A 19,406-nucleotide genomic window follows, 5' to 3' on the forward strand; every position below is an offset into this window, starting at 1 on the left:
CTATCTATCTACTATTGGATTGGATCAGAATGAGTGTTTGTTTTTATCCAAGACTCTGTACATCTTGATAGAACACAATCATAGATCATTACATCTTCCGAGACTTTTGACACTCAAAGATGTCATCTACACAGCTGCTAACGGTCTGATACCACTTGTTAAGGACAACGGATACATAGATTTTCTTTTTTGTCAATACAACGCATATGCATATGTGAACACATCTCGATAAATAAAGTAACAATTACTTTCTTGAGAAGTCGAAAGTTTTACTAAAAAGAACCCTCCTATGCATATATATATTTTAACTATCATCATACATTTATAGTGTGAAATTAAAAGTGGGAATTTGGGAGACAAAGTTATGAGATTTAAAAGAAAAGTGAGAAATTAATATATAAATTAGAAATTAGGGTTTGGATATGAGAGATAATTGGGTAATTGGATAACCGAATGGGAGGAGAAATTGTGAGTGTGTCAGTGAGGTGAATGACGCGGGGTGAGGCTACCGACGAATCTCACCGTCCATCAGGGAAAAGCAGAAGCAGAAGTCTGACTGAGGAGGATCGCGGAATCCGGTGGCCCCGAAAAGGAATTCTGAAAACTCTGACGTCAACCCAACCCCGACCCTAGGGCAAGCTAATAGAGAAGAAGGGGAAACTATAGGGGGGGACGAAAATTGGGGGATTTCCATTGCTATTGCTGTTGCACGATAAAAAAGAAAAAAAAAAAAAGGAAAAAAGGGGTGGCATGATTACGGCGGGGCCCAGCGGCGGAGGAGGATGTTTTAGGGGTGGACTGTAGTCCGCGTTTCACGGCCCAAGGTGACGGAGTTTGATGGAGACTGGACCTTCTGCGCCTCTTCCCCCGGCCGCAGCTTTGTCAGTGATGCGTTACGTCCGTTTATCTTCTCCCTCCCCTTTCCCCTCCATTTATTGTGCTTCTTCTCCCCCACTCCTTTCAAATTTCTCCTCGCCGCTAACGAAAATATTATTCACTCTTCTAAAATATCTCTTAATTAATTCTTTTTCATACATTTTTGGCCGAAACAGTTGATCTATGCTCGAGTGGTATGGTCGAAGATTTTAATTAATGTAATATTTTAATTTTTTTTATAATTTCAATATTGTCCATGTAATTGAGAAAAATACTCCATCTTTGAAAGTTAACATGTTTAAAGAAAATATCTTTTTTTACATCATCTTTCTTAGCTGTCAAAATTAGTCTTATCAGTAAGAAGTCAATTATTTTTCTATTATTAATATAGTTAATATTAAAATTAACTATTAATATTTTGCTGTAGAAGTGGTCCAAACAAAAAAAAAATGTAAAATGGGGTTTTTTGTTTTTTGTGTTGGTTTTATAGTCGCGTCAAAAAAAGTTCTCAAGTCCCATCATATTTTTCTGATTTGATATGTAAACGGGGTAAAGAGGTGAGGTTTTGATAAACAAAATGGAGAGAAAAGAAAGGGGTTTAGAAAAAAGAAAAAAGAAGAAAGTAGAATGGTGGTATCTACGAAAATAGTAACAATAAAAAAGAAGAGAGAAGGGATTTGGATTTGATGTTTCGATTTCAAAGCTGCCGTGAAATTGAGGGGGATCCTCTCCCTCCACCATCAGTTTCAGTCTGCAAAAGCCGACCTCCACTGAACCATTACGAGATCGAAAAGATTTCCTGCAATCTCGAAAGGGACACTCACATCACGCCGGAACATCGCCGGCGACGGCGGCCAACGGAACCGGCCCTTTTCACTTTTTCTTTCCCTTTTTTAATTTTCTTTTTATAATTGCTGTTTTATCTCTTTAATCGTGGAGCCGTCTTAGCTCAGCTGGTAGAGCGCGTGGCTTTTAACCACGTGGTCGTGGGTTCGATTCCCACAGACGGCGTTTTTTTTTTAATTTTAAATTGAGTTTGTATTTTGTTACCTTTTTATGACCGCTAGTGTAGACGAGGCCCACCTTAAGTTCGGGTTTCCTTTGGACACGTGGAGTTCTTAGGGGATGTTTGGGTTTTTGAAGCCTAGGACTAGGAGTGTCCGTCCCCGTCCATTGCCACGAATTTTTCGATCGGATTCGGTGGCCACGACTAATTATGATCTATTTGGTTGAAAGCTTTGAATTCTTTTTCTTCGACCCTTAGGTTCATTTCCAATGGATTTAGTAAATATAGAAATTCTAAATTTTTACGAATTACATTAAAAAAAAAATAAAAACTTTGATAAATATATTATTTCATATTATAAACTCATTTTATATTTATTAAAATTAAAAAGAGGTAAAATATGACATATTCTAAATTATACAACCTTGTAAAATAATAATTATACAAAATTTCTAAAAAAATGTTAATAAATTAACTAACATAAGTTTAAATTAAACTAAAATACTACCGACCAAATGCATCTTTATTTTTTCTTTTAGTTTCGACCGTTTAATGATATTTTTTTTCAAAGGAATTCTTCATTGAAACTTTATCACACTGAAATCCTAAAACGTAAACATCACAATAATATTTCGTGAACCAATCAATAATATTGGATAAATTTTACATTCAAATATTTTGATTTATGAAAAATTCGTTTGGGTCACGGGAAAATTTTCTCCACCCTATCTCGAAATGCTTAAACAAGAATTTTTCAGCCTATTTGAGATGGGTCCCCGCAAGAAGTAAAAGCTACATTTCAAAATTTTGTTCTTTTGGAATTAACGAAATGGCCAATAGTTTAAATTCAATTGGAGATTTTCCATTACTTACGTTTTTCCAAAGCTAGTTATTTGTTGAGAGAGAGAAAAAATATTAACTTATTAGTAGACCCATATTGCTTTAAAAATGATATTAATTTTTTTTTTTAATGTTTATACTCACCTTCTATTGTCCACCATTAACTTGTGAGAGATAAGAAATATAGAAAAGATTTATATTTTTTCAAAAAATAAGATCCTCTTAAAATTTTAGTGATCATAAAGATAGATATTGACTATTATCTGCTAAATGATCACCCACCAATCTTCTACTCGTCACAAGTGTAATAGTGATCGATGTAAAGTTATGTTTAATATATTTCACACTATTCGCATAAAAATAATATTATCATAAATGATCATAGATATCTTTTATGGTGGTATAAGAGTACTAGTTAAGTTAACTTATTTTTTTATCGATAGGTAATCGATGGAATTACAAATGCGCGACAGTCACTCATGCCAATTGTTTCTCCTTTTTTAAAGATTCTCAAAATGATAGAGAAATTTATGAAGCAACGAAAACAAGACAAAACTTGATAAAATTACTAAAATGGTGTAATTTATATTTATGTAGCTGAGAGTTTCAGGGAGAAATACAAATTGTACAGAGGCAATATTTCAAAGGGAAGGGAAGGGAAGGGAAGGGAAGGGATGATGATGATGATATTATTTGAATGAGTTGCAGAGGGCAGAACACAAACTTTGTATCTGAGAACTTGAGGCATTTGGGAGAATATAGGTCCCGGATTTGGCGTTGGTGGAGCACGTGACATTCAGCTGGTTACCCACTTGCTGAGACTGAAACCCAAACATGGAAAAAAACTCAGATTCAATGTTTTATGGCCTCCAACTAAGCTTTCATCCAGTACAATGATAGGCCATTACAAACTCAAGTCATGTAAAAGTGCAATCAATGTTCTGCTTCTGCCATGACTGTCATGAGGGTGTGTATATCTAATGCATAGCTTTTCTTTTTCTCCTCTTTTTTACCTTATGCCTAAGGTTGGTAACACTATCACTCCGGTTCGAGATTCCGTTCAACTTTAAATTATAATTTCGTCACGAAGGATGGTGTGTTTATTAAGTTCATGTACTTCAGAGAGTTTCTAATAGATTCCAATATAGGCCATGTCGTAATAAAAATATTAAACCTGAGAGAGTTAATAACAAGGATAGTTTAAAAACTTATTAAAAACTAGAGGCTTTTAAAGTACTGAGAACATACAGATATAATCTTTGAAATTCAAAGACTTATTATGAACTTTTTAAAGTATAAATGACTCCAAATGCATAAGGTTAGGAATCTGTTTCTAAAAGTTGAAGCTTATTTGCTCATGGGCTTTAATTTTTTTCCTTTTTCCACATATTTTTTTTAACATTGAATTCTTAACCAGATTTTAAAATTAAAAAAATTCTAAACTTTTGATTATGGGTTTCTTAAACCATGCTATAAATTTAAAAATATTTTAAGCAGTACATAATGAAGTAAAGAAACTGTGAGTAGAAGCAGAAGGAATGGTTACCAAGCAGTATGCAGGGTCTGAATTACAGCTCCATTTAGAAGTAGGAATGCAAGACAAATAATGACACCAAGAGCAATGACGGTTCGCATCAAATCCTCTAAGAAGTAAAACCAGGCCAACTGTGAACCTGAAAAATACCATCTCACATCAGTTTCGAACAGCTCAATTTCTCGTTTCTTGTTCTTTCTGTTTTATTAAAAAAAAATAATAATTGTACTTGGTAACTGTTTGTTGTTATCTATCTATTTATTTATTTTTCGAATAAGAAAGAAGCTTGATTTTGTTGTAAATGGAAAATAAGAAATGAGAAATTTGGATCCATTAGTTAGCTCGCTTCTTGTTTCCATTTTTTTAAATAAAGATTAATAGAATTGTATAACCCCAAAATTCATGGATTCAAAAATGATAAAACTATATGTTTATTTATCTTTTGGAATAAATTGGAAACGAGAACCAGAGATAAAAAAAAACTTGTTTTTATTGTTTCCAAAATTTCTATAAGAATGTCAAAGCGAGCATACATCTCCAACTAAAAAGTTGTGAATTTGATCATCCACCTCCACATGTTGTATTCAATAATAAACAATGAACATGAATAGTTGTGAATATAATTTTTGGAAAGTTTAAAAAAAATGAAAACTAGAAACAAAAAATAAGAAATAAGTAAAAACTAGTGCATGTTTCGAAAGTAGGCCAAGAAGATAGATAGATATCATCAATACCACATCTTGGAAAGAGAGAATCTTTTAATCTCGTGATCACTGCAGTGACTTTGGAAGGAATAAAGTGTTGAGATCACATATAGTTGAGGTCTATTTCCCCACCCAATTGCCAAACATTTCAGAAATGCAGTGAAGTTTTTAGGCAAACAAAATTGACAAACACCCTAAAGTAAACTAACAACTTTCCCAGCACTCCATGGCTACAAAGGAAGACCCTTTCTATGCAATACTACCCATACCCATGTCATGATTTAAATGAATAAATGATACCCACGACTTACAACCATATGCACCACTACCATCCTCCTTTGATAGTTACCAAAACACGCGTTTTGTGACATCTTCACAATCATATAATATTGTATACTCTAGGTATAATCTATCGTACTCTCGCCTTAAGTTTTACCTAAAAGATATTGTATCAGTGAAGATGTTGTCTTTTGGGTTAATAGAGCCAAAATAGGAAGAAAGAATTGCAGGACACACGGCCTGGGAGGTTTGATGCTGCAGCACCTAGGCATCATCTCTAGTGCCATGGTGCTATGAACCCAAAAGAAGCATTACAGCAGGCGAGTTGTCGAGAAGGCAGTGCCTAGGTGCTGGCCATAGCGTCGCGATGCCGTGGCGCTACGACTCTGATTTCGTCCATTATTTTTTTTTCGTGGGTCACCTTTTTTTTGTTTAGGCTTTATATTAAGCTTGGGGCTTATATAAATAAGCCCTGCTCGACCAAAATAATGGGGTTGGGAGTTTTTCCCGCTGAAACTAGCTTTTCGTCTAAAAAATAACCTATTCCGATGAAACATCGGGTAAATAACCCAGCCCGACGAAACTAAATATTTACAACGAAAACTTTTCTCTAGGTATTTTAGGTTTTTTCCAAGAAAAACCTCAATTCTCGTAGTGATATCTTGAGGGAGATATCAATCTAATATTCTCGTAGAGCTTACTTCTTTTTTGTTATTGTTATATACTTCGGGAAAAAATAAATAGTTTTTATTATGAAATTAAAAATATCTATTAATTCATATTTTTTTCCATCATACTTATATACCATGATCTTTCGACATGGTTTCTTATAATCCCAACAAAATTGGCAAAACGCAGCAGAAATGTAGAGTGAATTACTTACCCGGCAATCAAAAGGATTAAGGAAATAATCCACAATATGCATTGATATATGTTGAATTTATGTTGAACAGAGACGGTAGGATTTGATAGAGAACCATATCTCTGGCTTCGGCTAACCCATCCAAACTGCGGGCGAACAAGAAACACAAACCCCAGAAGAAACCCAGAAACAAATCCTCCAATATGAGCAAAATTGTCAACACGAGGAAGAATTCCCACTGCCAAATTGATCGCAATAATGACCAACAGAGTAAAAAAAGCTGCTACCTGAAGGCTCAACAAACAGACCACAGAATGCAGCCAAGATAAGAGTCATGGTTCGTCTGAAAATTGCAATAGAAATGAAGTTTGAAGAGTACGTGCCTTGTTAGAATATATGGTCCAGTTAGTGATGAGTTCAGAGAGCATTCCTCCGAGTAACCCAAACAGAGCACCAGAAGCCCCAACAGAGATGTTTGATTGGTTGAATAGAGCTGACAACACACTCCCGCCAAATCCCGATACAACGTAGAGCAAGCCGATCCGAACTGTAACGAGTCCGAACAAGAATTATTGAATAAACTGTTGTTAACGATGAACCACCATTTAACTTAAAAACATAAAGATGGAATCACCGCACAAGACTCAACAAGTGAAAATCACTTTATACTTATGGAGATAATTGTCATCTCCTATATACTATGTATCACCCTTACCATAGTCATAAAAATGTAGGAGTTCCAACATAGAGCTTCGAGTTCTGATACCATATCAATATTTATGAGTTACATTTTAAAACCAATTGATAACGGCAGGAATAGAACATGTTTATTATAAATCTTTGTAAGGTCAGTTTCCTTTCTAATATGAGCTCGGTTTTGACCAAATTCGATTTCGATATGAATAAAACCACCAATCCAAAACTTAAGCGCGTAGATTTGGTAAATTTAATTGATGCATTACACGATGTAGAGAACAACAAACAGAACTCCAAATACGTACTAAATCCGAATTCTTGCTCAAGACGAATTCCAATGACCAAGAGACCCAGCATATTCGCCAACAAATGAAAGACACCGGCATGTAACCAATTGCAGGTGACGAGACGCCACACTTGGTCTCCGTGAACCACTTTATTTACTTCTAGCGCACCCATTTTCTGTAGCCTGAACCACAAGCAAGAACTGGTTTAGCCGGTGACCCAGAAAATTTATCAATCAACGATGCAAAGAACTCACGTTGAAGATGAAGGTCCAAGCAGAGGATTTTCTTTCAGGGGCTGGAAAGAGAATCTGCCCAAGAATCGCGCAACGCAAGAGACCGAATTCTTGGGGCAATCGTTGACGTACATGGTGACAATGAACACAACAACATTGGCTACAACAAATGAAGGTATCAACCAGAGGATCCATTTCTTGAATTGCTTGATTTCCCGGCGACCAATTGAGCCTTCCTCCGCCGCCACTGGGTGTACTGCAGTACTGCCTCGCCGGGAATTGATCCTAATTTGAGTATCTGAACGAGGCTCTTGATCCGCCATTGAAGCTCTTCTCAAGTTAAAGAAACAAAATGATAGACAGCAATTGAGCTTACCAAGTCATTATTTGAATTTTGAAGATGTCAGAGTCAAAGGTCACCTACCATGGCCGCTTGGGATACGCAATTTTCTTCAATAAGTTAATTTACAGCATAAAAAACGTTCTTGAAAAAAAAAATTGGGCGGTTGCAGTTGAGCTAGCAACTCCATTTTTCACTTGCTCTCGGAAAAAAAATCTTCCAATGAATTGGTTGACCTACTCTGCAAAGTCGATAACAAACCAAAACCATAAAATAATTAATTAATTTAAAGATGACGAATCATCGAAGACATCGATAAATCTATCATTGGTTTCATGTTAGAAGGATCAATGGCTCATTTGAACTGAACTAGTTGAGCTGAGATAAATAAAGGGGCTCGATTCGAGACTGGGCTTCAGGAATCGGGCTTTTAGGATTTTAATGGGCCAAATTCCAACTCCGCCGCTGGAGGACTTGTAAAAATTTTGTTTATTCAACAATTTGCGTGATATACCCGAAATATATTATTCTAAATAACTTTATATAAAATAGCAACTACGCTTTTATGCTTCGTCTTCTCCTCCCGTGGCTATCCAATCCACTCACCGTCTAGAACATCAACATTTATCGTCATGGTCCGTGCCGTCGCCATCGCAGCTGTAGATTCTACTTGAAAAACCACTCATAAACATCCCACATCATATTTTCCATCGACCGATCCAAAAAAAATCGTTTGGTTCTTGTGAATATTTGACCTCAATCTATTGACCTTGAAAAAGGGCAACTAGAGAAATGGCTATATTTAATAGTTTCATTTGGATAATGGCCAACATAATCAGATATCACGAAAATGGCTAAAAGGTAGTTAGAGTTGAACTACGAGATTTGATGTGGATAAATTTACCCTCCAGTCAAAATAGGTAAATTTATCTCCCCTATAAAATTGTGACGAAAATACCCATCATCAAAATCTTTAGTACACCTAAATTCTAAGAAACAAGATAGTAAATCAAAATTATACCGTTCAAAAATTTTAAATAACATCTAGATTTAGAAATTTAAAAAAATGTAAGATAAAATCTATTGAATGCATACTTTGAAATAAAAAAAAAAAGATTGAATCAAAGTGTAAAATAGACTAAAAAAAACGTAAAATCAAATTAGAAAAGTGGAAAAATAAAAATTGAAGCGGTAAAGTACTGTTTTTAAAAATATAGATGGAGTAGTTGAAGATTAATACTATGTTAGGATCCATTATGGAAGGGAAGACAACTCAAATGACTTCTTCCCACTTTTGCCCTTAACTCCTTCCCACACTTGCCCTAACTCTTCCTTCCTAAAATCAAATAAAATTTGATTCAATCAAGTCTCAAGCCCCTCAGGCCTCGTGCGCCTCAAGCTTTCGGCGTCCCTCTTCGCCATACACAATCTTCGGCATCCATCTTCCCACTCTTGCCAGAACCTAAAGAAACCTCTTCCGGGTAAGCTTTCGGTGTCCCTCTTGGGGTACACATTCTCCTAGCTTCGTGATCTCTGATTCCTCTAGTTAAAATCAAAATCCATTGATTTCAATGGGCGGATAGCTTTAGGCAAAATCCCTTGAAATCAAAAATTGAAATTCTAGGTAATTGTGTGATTTCAATTTTGAAGCTTTAATTGAAATCCTGTGTGATTTCAAATTGGGTACAAAATCCCAATTTTAGATTCTGGCATTCCTTCGGCAAAATCCCTTGAAGCTTTCGGGTACAAAATCCATTGAAATCCTCCATCTAAATCCTCCTTTTGAAATCCTCCAAACTTCGACGTTCCTCCTTCAAGGGTAAGTAGTCGATTGTTTTTTTTTTTTTTTTTTTTTGTAATCGACTGTTTTGTAATACTCCAAACCTCATTGTTTTTGTTATCCAACAAGAGTATTCCTCGATCGATTTTGAATGTTATTTAAATAAACGAGGTTTAAATAATTGACCGTTGTTAGCAACCTCCGATATTCAAGGGATTTTGTTGGACACAACCTGTTTTTAGGACACTTTGTAGATATGATTAGTTGGGGGGATTATATTGAAATTATAGTTTAGATTAAATAATAAATAATAAAAATATTGTTAAAATTAAATTGTCAGGTAGTTTAGTTTGAAAAAAAAAATTTAATAAATTTCCAATCTTAAATCTCATCTTAAATTTCAAATTTCAATAAATTTAAACTCATACATCAATTCTGATGTTTCAATAAATATCATTAGTACCTGGAAATTGTCAATTCTGATGTTTTTTTAGTTCAATGTAACCATTTTATTGTTAAACATTTAAAATTTATTGTAAAAAAATCAAGAACATCCAATTAGATTCCCGTAGAACTAATTGATACTCATTAGGAATATAATATGTGGTACTAATTGATATTTTAACAATATTAGGAATACGCATTCTTATTGGTTGGTTCTATCGGATGAATTTTTTTTGGGCTTGATTCAATGGTTGAATCTTGTGGAGTTTTCTTTTTTCGTTAATAATCTAATTTTCTAATAACTGGGTTTGCTGCAATAGAAAGATTATTTCGAGTAATGTTTGAGTAACTCGATGACTAATTCTCATATACCAAGAATTAAAATGCAGCTTCTTAGAATGTAATAATCGTGGCATATTAGTCATGAATGTTGATGGACAAGGATAACCCAGTCAAAATGGCCATCTACTCTATAGAATCCTATATCTACCCCGTTGTATTGACGTCTCTTGCTTATTTTGTGAGATAACCTCTAGTAGCCATATATTTACACATCCATCGTATCTCCCCTAGGTAAATATTAATATATGTTTCCTTGATTGCTAATATGCATTTTTGATTTTGTTGGTTTTGGTTACCTTTTTGCCATATTTTATGCATTGATCTTTGTTCCGAAAGAAAGATTATGTTATGCAAAATATGACTATTTTCTGCAGATAGTTTTCAATCTATTTTCGGCGTCTGAACTTTCACTACCCCTGTAGATGGTGTTATATACGGGGTTAGTATCTACAACTATGCAGTAGTCGTTGCACCTGACATCCGCCAACAGGGATATGACACATGCCACGTCCCTATCTACTAACAGCCTCATAATTATCGACTTGCTAGCACCATTTCTGAAAAGTGAAAGACGTGTAATTTTTTTTCCTTCTGGAAAATGAAGATCTCTAGAGATACATTCACAGAGTTGTTGTAGGGTGGAATCGAATGAAATTGAAACGTGCTCGGTAATGAACCCTTGATAATTGTTGTGCTCCTCCCAACTAAAACTGTGGCTAACAATGATCGCATACTATTCCCGCATTGATTGATTTAATTCATGAAAAAATGTAAAAATGAAATGGGTGGGGATTAATGATACCTTGTGTAAGAATATTAAAGAAATACTGTATTTAAGGTTGCTGATTACAGTGGAATGTTCGAACCAATTAGTTAGGTTTGTTTAAAAAAATTAAACACATTTTAAACTTGTTTGAATCATGTAGATTTGGTGGTTTAAATTTTGTGGAAAGATTTTAGGAATTATATAGATTTTGTACTTAAGGTGGTTTCAATATTAACTGTGATATAGGTAGATTTTGTGGTTTAAATTTTGTTGAAAGATTTTAGGAATTATGTAGATTTTGTAGGTAAGGTAGTTTCAATATTAAGTCTATAACATTGCTTAGGGAAAGATTTAAGGGAATGTGTGAGGCCTAAAACGTGGATGGGTAAAATGGAGAAAGATTGCAGGGGCAATATGGACATGAAATGTGTGGAGGGATAAATAAGGAATTATATACCTCCCCAAATTTGAGGAACCCAAATTTGGCCATGCCCTGCAATTTAGAAAAACTTTGATGATTTTTCTTAACGATAACCAGCAGCCATTTGTAAGGATTTCCCTATTTTGATCCTTAAGCACTAGTAACGTATGATTCCACATCTCCCTACCCTCTGTTTTCTTTTCGCTGCCCTTCACCAAAATTTTGTGGACGTTGTTATCATCAAAGAATCTTCACTTCATCGAGTAAACGGAATCCTCATCGAAAAATTTAATGCTCCATATAATCCACAGTGGGAAGAAATTGAAAATGAGGAGGGACCAGAATTAAAATCTCTTTCTATTTATCACTTTTTTTTAAAAGCATTATATATTTTCTTGAGCACAATTAAAATATCTTTTCATTTATAATTTTTTTTAATGTTATATATTCTCTAACGGGCAATTCATAGACGAGCTTCTATTTTTAACGACTTTTGTGAAATATTAGGTTAAAATGGACATTTTTGAAATTTGGATTTCAAAATGGGCTTATCCCTTTTCTTATTAGCCCAAGCCCAAACGTATGACCTTTTAACTTTAGATGTTATTTTTTTTAAGACAACAATATTTGAATTTTAAATATAAATCTTTTTCTTGTTTCCTTTTTTTCTTTTTTATTCTTAAATGACATCCGTATCCTTTCCTTGTTTCGTTTTTTTTATTATTACTACTATTTTATATATACATATTTTTAGTATAACACGCGGGGTTCAATTACCACTCGCTTTGACACTATTACTATTTTATATAAATTACATAACAAAGTATTAATAAGGTTAAGAAACACTCTCGATCCTATCCTTCAGTAACAATGTAATATCTAAATTTTAATTTAATTTGTGTATTTTTAAATTGGTAACAATTTAGTCTTTAAACTTTATTATGTAACAACTTAATCGTTGTAGTTTGAAATTTGTAACGATTTAGTCCTCATTCTAAAATTTTTTTGTTAAGTTTCTTATATGTATAGACCAATAAATCGATAAAAAACCAAATGTGTTTATAAATTATAAAAACTAAATTGTCGTAGGATAAAAATTCATACTTAATTTTGATGAGTTTTTTTTACAATAGAACTTAAATTGTTACACATTTTAAATTACATGAACTAAATTGTCACATAACAAAATTTAGGGATAAAATTATTACACATTTAAAAATACAGCAACTTAATCATTATAAATTACCGTCTAATGACTAAATTATTATTTTAATAGAAATAAAGAGACCAAAGTATTTTTAGACCAACAAAATACAAGTATGTTGGGTGATATTATCTCAATTTCGTGTGACAGAGGCCGTGCGTTGGGAGATAGCCGATTGCCGGTTGCCGTGAGTCACCGCCATGGGAGTGGGAAAATTCCAAAGTTAACGGAATCCAGTTGGCGCCTAATCAGAAAATGGGGTAACATTCAAACAGGTCAACCTACGAGGGACCTGCACTTTACTAGAGACTTCTCCCACTTTCTCACCACTTGGTTGGTTCTTTTTGTTTGTAGGCCAGAAACCGAATTAAAAAACAATATATATTAATTTTTATATTTAAATACTATATAATTCTTGTACTTTTCGATACCTGACATATCATCTCTAACAAAAAGTTATGAGTTTGATAATTTACCCTCACGTATTGCTTTTAAATTTTATTTATTTTGGTATCTATATATTCGATTTTTTTTTAATCCCTATATTTTTATAACGTTCTTTTTTATCCTTGTAGTATTAAAAAGATAACCATTTTAGTATCTTCATTTTTATTTTATTTTATTTTTTATTATAATTTTAGCATGACACTTTATTCACTAAATTTTTTAAAATATAACCATAAATTTAAATTAAAAAGTTTTCGGTGTGTATACAATTTGTGTTAAATTTTTGCAAATAAAAACTAAAATAATAACTTTTGAAAGATACAAAAATCAAAACAAATAGTTTGAAAGTACATCGAAGTGAATATAAATTAAAAATAGAATGATTAAAATAGGTTAAAAAATATATTTAGTTATTGTACTTTTGCCAAAGTAACATTTAGTCTTGTATTTTCAAATTGGTAATAATTTAGTTCATGAATTTTAGTATGCAGCAATAAGATTCGTAAAAATCTAGTTTTTCCTGAAAAAAAAAACTCATCAAAATGAAGTGTCTATTATGGTGATGTTATACTTTATTATTTGTAATTTATAAATACATTTGCTTCTTCATCAATTAATTGATCTACATATATAAAAAACTTAACAAAGAAAAAAAACAATAAAGACTAAATTATTTATTATTAATTTAAAAGAAAATAAACTACATCGTCATAAATTAAAGTTGGAAGAATTAATTCAATAAAATTACATGCCCAAATATATTTTTTAACTTTAAAATAAATATTTTAGGAGTACATGTAGAATACTATTTAAACCTAATTTATATATTACCTTTTCTCCTGATATTCTCTCCGCTGTACACGTTCGATCTGTTCCACGTGCCAACACGTGTGTGAGTTGTGGTCCCCTGTCCATGTCGCATGTCCACACGCACTTTTAAGGCAGGGGTACTCTAGTAAATCTACGTACATAATGCGGAGTAGAGCTAGCATAATTGGACACGTCGCCCTCCGTAATTGGAAGACAGTTGAAAAAGCACACACCTTTAATCTGTTTATTAAGAAAATACGGGAATTATCGGTAATTATAACCGGGGCAACTGGCTGAGCCGGTGTGATCGAGATCAACGGCCAGGATTGGTCTTCGATCCTCGGCGACTTTTTTAGCATCTTTGCAGCTTCAGACGAACCCGCGTCTTTGCTAATACAGAGCCAGTTTAGTCCATCTTCAAAGTTCACCCCCCCACCCCTCTCATGGCTTCTCTCTCCTCTTCTTCTGAGCTAGGGTTTCTGTGAGGTACGTATTTGCATATGGTATTTGCTTCATTGAATGCAAAGCAAAGCATATTACGTGCCTCGACAGTTTATGTGATCGTTCTCATATGCATGTTTGAAATTCATATTGACTATTGACGACTTCATTTGAAAAAAAAAAGGAATTGATTAGTTGAAATCTGATATCGCTATCTGATTGTTTCTCCAGCTCGTTTGATGCTAGTTTTGGTTGTGCGTGAAGCATTTACTAGCAGTTAGATTGGGAAGCTGGATTTTGGGGTGTTGTGATTCGCGTTCTTTGGATGTGTATGAACTAGGAGCCCTTTTTCGGCGGCTCGGGGAAAGTAGAGTTTGAAAATTTGAATTTTGGATTGGCGAGGGTTTACTTTTTGGGGGTTTAAGTTTTGAATAATATAGGGTGACTTCCCTGTTAGATTAATCGCTGTTTTGCAATGGATCCACGCCTTGGACGACACGCTGGTTCCATTAATGGAATCCTTTTAGGTAATGGTTCTTTTGCAGTCCAATCACAAGAGAACGCTGTAGGCAGGCCTGGATTTCAGAATACCATTTTGAGTCGCAACTTTCAAGAATTTCGTTGCCTTGCCCCCGATCCATCACCGAGTAACATAGCCTCAAGTTCCAGTTTTCTCACCTCGTCTTCTAATGCGAGCCACGAGGAAGATTATCTGGAAGATTGCGATTTTTCTGATGCTGTTTTGAGGTTCATAAATCAGATTCTCATGGAAGAAGATATGGAGGACAAGACTTGCATGCTTCAAGACTCTTTGGATCTTCAAGCCGCAGAGAAATCATTCTACGATGTTCTTGGAAAAAAGTATCCTCCTTCCCCAGAACCAAATAGATCTCTGGCTATTCAATACAGTGATAGCTTCAATGGAGAGCTTTGTGGAGATAGTAGTAATTATCTGAATAGTTACAATAATACTTCTTATTCTGGTGATGATAACCCGTTTGAAACTCTAGATGTATTTCAAATCAGAAGCACTTTAGGTGATACCATTTCTCCATCATCTAATAGCTCCTCAAATAGTATAATTAGTGGGGTGGATGGGTTGGTGGACTTCTCGAATAATACAATTCAAGTCCCTGAGTCTAATAACAGAAGCCAATCTATTTGGCAATTCCAAAAGGGGTTTGAAGAGGCAAGCAAATTTTTACCTGGTGGAAACGACTTGTGCCTTGATTTTGACGTAAATGGGTCAGTAACTCAGGGCCCAGACGAGGGAACTAGCCAGATATATGTGAAGGCAAAAAGAAAGGATCAGAGGAATATTTTGTCACTTGAGTCACGAGTAAGAAAGAATCCTCATGATGAGGATGGAGATTTGGAAGAAGAGAGAAGCAGCAAGCAAGCAGCTGTATTTACAGAGTCGACCCTGCGATCTAAGATGTTTGATATTGTGTTGCTTTGTAGTGCAGGGGAGGGACATGACCGGTTAGCTTCATTTCGGCAGGAATTACAGAATGCAAAAATCAGAAGCATGATGCAGACTGGGCAACTAAAACAATCTAGTGGAGGTAGGGGTCGTCGGAAGAAGCAAAGTGGGAAAAAGGAGGTGGTGGATTTGAGAACTCTTCTAATTAGCTGTGCTCAAGCTGTTGCAGCTGATGACCATAGGAATGCCACTGAGCTTCTAAAGCAGATCAGGCAACATGCTTCTCCTTTTGGGGATGGAAATCAGAGGTTGGCTAGTTGTTTTGCAGATGGTCTGGAGGCACGCTTGGCAGGTACTGGTAGCCAGATTTATAAAGGTCTAATTAATAAAAGAACATCTGCGGCTGATGTATTGAAAGCTTACCACCTGTACCTTGCTGCATGCCCATTTAGGAAGATCTCTAATTTTACTTCAAACAGGACGATAATGAATGCTGCAGAGAATGCAACTAGGCTTCATGTCATAGATTTTGGTATCCTGTACGGTTTCCAGTGGCCTACTTTAATACAGAGACTATCGTGGAGAAAAGGAGGACCTCCAAAGCTTCGAATTACTGGAATAGAATTTCCCCAGCCTGGATTTCGTCCAGCAGAGAGAGTTGAGGAGACAGGCCGTCGCTTGGCAACCTATGCTGAGAGTTTCAATGTGCCATTTGAGTATAATGCTATAGCAAAAAAATGGGAAACTATTACAGTTGAAGACCTCAATATCGATAAGGATGAGTTCCTAGTTGTTAACTGTTTGTATCGAGCTAAAAATTTGCTTGATGAGAGTGTTTCCACAGAGAGTCCTAGGAATACTGTTCTTAGATTGATACACAAAATTAATCCTAACTTATTCATCCATGGCGTTGTCAATGGGGCATACAATGCTCCTTTCTTTGTTACTCGATTTCGAGAGGCTTTGTTTCACTTTTCTGCTATCTTTGATATGCTTGAAACCATTGTACCTCGTGAGGATTGGGAGAGAATGCTGTTGGAGAAAGAGATCTTTGGCAGGGAGGCTTTAAATGTTATAGCATGTGAGGGATGGGAGAGAGTGGAAAGACCAGAAACATACAAGCAATGGCAATTCCGGATCATGAGGGCTGGATTCGTGCAACTGCCTATTGGTCCTGAGATTTTCGAGAGAGCAGTTGACAAGGTGCGGTCAAGTTACCACCGAGATTTTTTGATTGATGAAGATAGTAGATGGATACTGCAGGGATGGAAAGGTCGAATTATATATGCCATCTCCGCTTGGAGACCTGCTATAGAATAACCACAAAGATGGAATTGTGTTAATCAGGTCTGCAAGTGTCCCTTGGCTCTTAGCTATTCAAATCAAATGAGATTGCTTGAGGACCAATGGGTAACTATTCATGAATGTTAGTGCCATTCCACTCTATTTTGTTGTTTTATCCCTCCCCTGTTTTTAACTTAATGTTCAATAATCTATCACCAATCACAACTAACTATTGTTCTAATTATTCAACAGGTCAATTGTGGAGCTATTTCGAAATCGAAACCAAGTGTTGAGGAAGGCCAATGCTCCCTGAAGAAATTTGTTAAACGGAATGAAATGCTTGGCGAGCTTTCAAGGTTCAGCTGGAGAATCAACAAGGCTAATGCATGTCAGGATTCAATGTTCATACGAGCCCTACACCGCAGGTAGGAATACGAAACCGAAAATTTTTGCCTCGCTCTGTTTTATCATGAGAGTGTTCTTCACAGGCAGGAGATATGAACCTGTCTTCTTCTATTTTCTCAAGAGTTTTGTAGTCACAATGTTGTCTTCCACTTAAAGCTCAATAAAGATCTGTTTTCTCATAGAACTACAGAAACCATTCTTGAACCTTTGTTTCTCTTTTTCTTTTTCTAACTGTAGAAAGTTCATGGGAAAACTCAAAAATTGTATTTCCAGAATGAGATATCAAGTTTTAGTACAACAAGATATTTATTGAACCTAATTGGCTATTATTTTGGAGAGAAAGTGAGGTGTGATGGCTCTGTTTTCTTTGAACTAAACCCAATGTTGCTGTTGTGGGGACCTATGTCCTAGCCAAGTTTGGGAGGGGAACATGGATCCGAATGGCATGCAATTTCTTGAATAATGAGCTATACTTTCCCAAAAGGAGTGGAGAAGATTACCATTGGCTGGAAGTTTCTCCATTCCTCTCCAATCTCTGTATCCTATTGTGGAAAGGATTTCTCTAATGGCACCACAATAACGTCCTCATTCACTGCCATTACTTGAAAAGCTAAATTACAAAAAAATAAATAAATAAATAAATAAAAAACTTTTGGACTTTGTCTTTGTATAAAAAATAACTCTAAAAGTTTAAATACTACCCTTTGTAAATGTTTCAAACATACTCTATGAGCTAACATCTATTAATAGTTTGAACGAAAAATTGGCGTAGCATAATCTGAAACGACGAAATAAAAAGAGGGATTATAGTAAAGTTGTGTTGACAACGTAGTAGCACACTCTCTTGAATGGAGGAAGAAAATTTGGACAAAATTATGATATTAATTGTCATGTCGTTTCGTTTGTTCAAACAGTATTTTTGAAACGTTTATGAAATGTTGAAAGTTTTGAAAGGGTAAGGGTATTTTTGAAACAAAAACAAAATTTAGGGATTTTTTTTTCATTTGGTAATTTAGCCTATTTTAGATTACTTTTTTTTTTTTTTTAATCTCTTTTCGTTTTCCTTTTTCTTAATTCATTTCTTAAAACACTGGATTCATATATGGACACAAAACTAGACCACCTGTTGTAAGCGGGGAAATGATTATTGCTTTACCAATTACCAGACGTGGCTGTTTAGAAACTAATTTGTTTTAAATTAATTATTTAATCTAAGATGGGTAATATTTTAAGGTATTATTTATAATACAGAGGTAATTATTTATATGTGCAGTAAACGCAAGGAGATTATTTCGAATTTAACCAAAAATAAAAAGGCGAATTTTAAACTATCACCATTGCAAATTGAATTTACAAGTCAAAAGCTTCGATCCCAATGAGGATGGATCAATTTGCCAAAACCCTATAAAAAAAGCTTAAGTTGGTTGAGTTGTCAAAGGTGACCAAACGAGGATGGCCCATTTTTTTTTCGTTCATTCATGATTCATATTAAACCACATCACTATTGAATATATTATTTCCTTTAATACAAAAAAGAAGAAGAATATATTATTTTATTTTATAACTTCAGTGACGATTCACTATATATAAATTTAGCCTTTACAATAGAACAATAGAAGCCCAAATATTTCGACTTGGTTTCTTTCTGTTATGCAATTCGTGTGGATTCTTCTTTCTTATTTATGTCATTTTCGACTATATTTTTTTTAAAAAAATTTAAGCCTGTTGATAACTATTTTGTTTTGTTTTTTTTTTTAATTTTTTAAAAATTAAGCTTAAAATCATCATTTCAATCACTTTTTTAAAACATTTCTAAAATATAAGTTAAAATTGTTTATTAAGAATCTAAATGTGTTTTAAAAACAGTGAAAACATGTGAAGAAAATTACGAAAAATCAAATATATAATTTTTAAAACAAAAAAAAAACGAAAAACAAAATAGTTATCGAAAGGAGTCTTAATTATTAGTTTTTCTTTGGGTG

At 34.4% G+C, this 19,406-nt stretch overlaps 2 protein-coding genes and 1 non-coding gene across 8 annotated transcripts; 2 read left to right on the top strand and 1 right to left on the bottom strand.

Moving 5' to 3' along the window:
• The first annotated feature begins 1,814 nt into the window (after positions 1 to 1,814).
• Positions 1,815 to 1,887, top strand: TRNAK-UUU (transfer RNA lysine (anticodon UUU)). Its single transcript has one exon. It is a non-coding gene; the product is annotated as a tRNA-Lys (tRNA).
• A 1,391-nt stretch (positions 1,888 to 3,278) lies between these two features.
• Positions 3,279 to 7,995, bottom strand: LOC111014963 (RHOMBOID-like protein 1). Of its 4 annotated transcripts, XM_022289846.2 has the most exons (7): positions 7,742 to 7,992; positions 7,339 to 7,647; positions 7,103 to 7,266; positions 6,485 to 6,648; positions 6,123 to 6,388; positions 4,269 to 4,395; positions 3,279 to 3,543 (listed from the first exon to the last, which is right to left on the bottom strand). In XM_022289846.2, exons 2-7 carry the CDS (start codon positions 7,638 to 7,640, stop codon positions 3,412 to 3,414), a joined length of 1,155 nt encoding a protein of 384 aa, XP_022145538.1. In that variant the 5' UTR covers positions 7,641 to 7,647; positions 7,742 to 7,992; the 3' UTR covers positions 3,279 to 3,411. The 4 variants fall into 4 exon arrangements, with proteins under 4 accessions (XP_022145538.1, XP_087980187.1, XP_022145537.1 ...); XM_088124061.1 differs by having other exon boundaries at positions 6,123 to 6,384; positions 6,481 to 6,648; positions 7,339 to 7,994; XM_022289845.2 differs by having other exon boundaries at positions 7,339 to 7,992.
• Positions 7,996 to 14,223: 6,228 nt separating this feature from the next.
• Positions 14,224 to 17,738, top strand: LOC111015047 (scarecrow-like protein 9). Of its 3 annotated transcripts, none has more exons than XM_022289956.2 (3): positions 14,224 to 14,357; positions 14,544 to 17,161; positions 17,272 to 17,738. In XM_022289956.2, exon 2 carries the CDS (start codon positions 14,788 to 14,790, stop codon positions 17,053 to 17,055), a length of 2,268 nt encoding a protein of 755 aa, XP_022145648.1. In that variant the 5' UTR covers positions 14,224 to 14,357; positions 14,544 to 14,787; the 3' UTR covers positions 17,056 to 17,161; positions 17,272 to 17,738. The 3 variants fall into 3 exon arrangements, with proteins under 3 accessions (XP_022145648.1, XP_087980417.1, XP_087980416.1); XM_088124291.1 differs by having other exon boundaries at positions 14,544 to 17,145; XM_088124290.1 differs by lacking the exon at positions 14,224 to 14,357 and having other exon boundaries at positions 14,364 to 17,161.
• Positions 17,739 to 19,406: the final 1,668 nt, after the last annotated feature.

This window comes from Momordica charantia (assembly GCF_013281855.1).
Source record: "Momordica charantia cultivar OHB3-1 chromosome 5 unlocalized genomic scaffold, Mcharantia_2.0 BLBB01000005.1, whole genome shotgun sequence".
Lineage (NCBI taxonomy): Eukaryota > Viridiplantae > Streptophyta > Magnoliopsida > Cucurbitales > Cucurbitaceae > Momordica > Momordica charantia.

What these genes read in the sequence shown, in the direction of transcription:
- LOC111015047 (XM_022289956.2), top strand. Translation starts at nt 14,788, where the DNA reads ATGGATCCACGCCTTGGACGACACGCTGGTTCCATTAATGGAATCCTT.
- LOC111014963 (XM_088124061.1), bottom strand. Translation starts at nt 7,640, where the DNA reads ATGGCGGATCAAGAGCCTCGTTCAGATACTCAAATTAGGATCAATTCC. An exon ending in CTTGGACCTTCATCTTCAAC is followed by an intron (nt 7,267 to 7,338) that starts GTGAGTTCTTTG and finishes CTTGTGGTTCAG; the next exon opens with GCTACAGAAAATGGGTGCGC. An exon ending in TTAATCCTTTTGATTGCCGG is followed by an intron (nt 4,396 to 6,122) that starts GTAAGTAATTCA and finishes GGTATTTTTCAG; the next exon opens with GTTCACAGTTGGCCTGGTTT.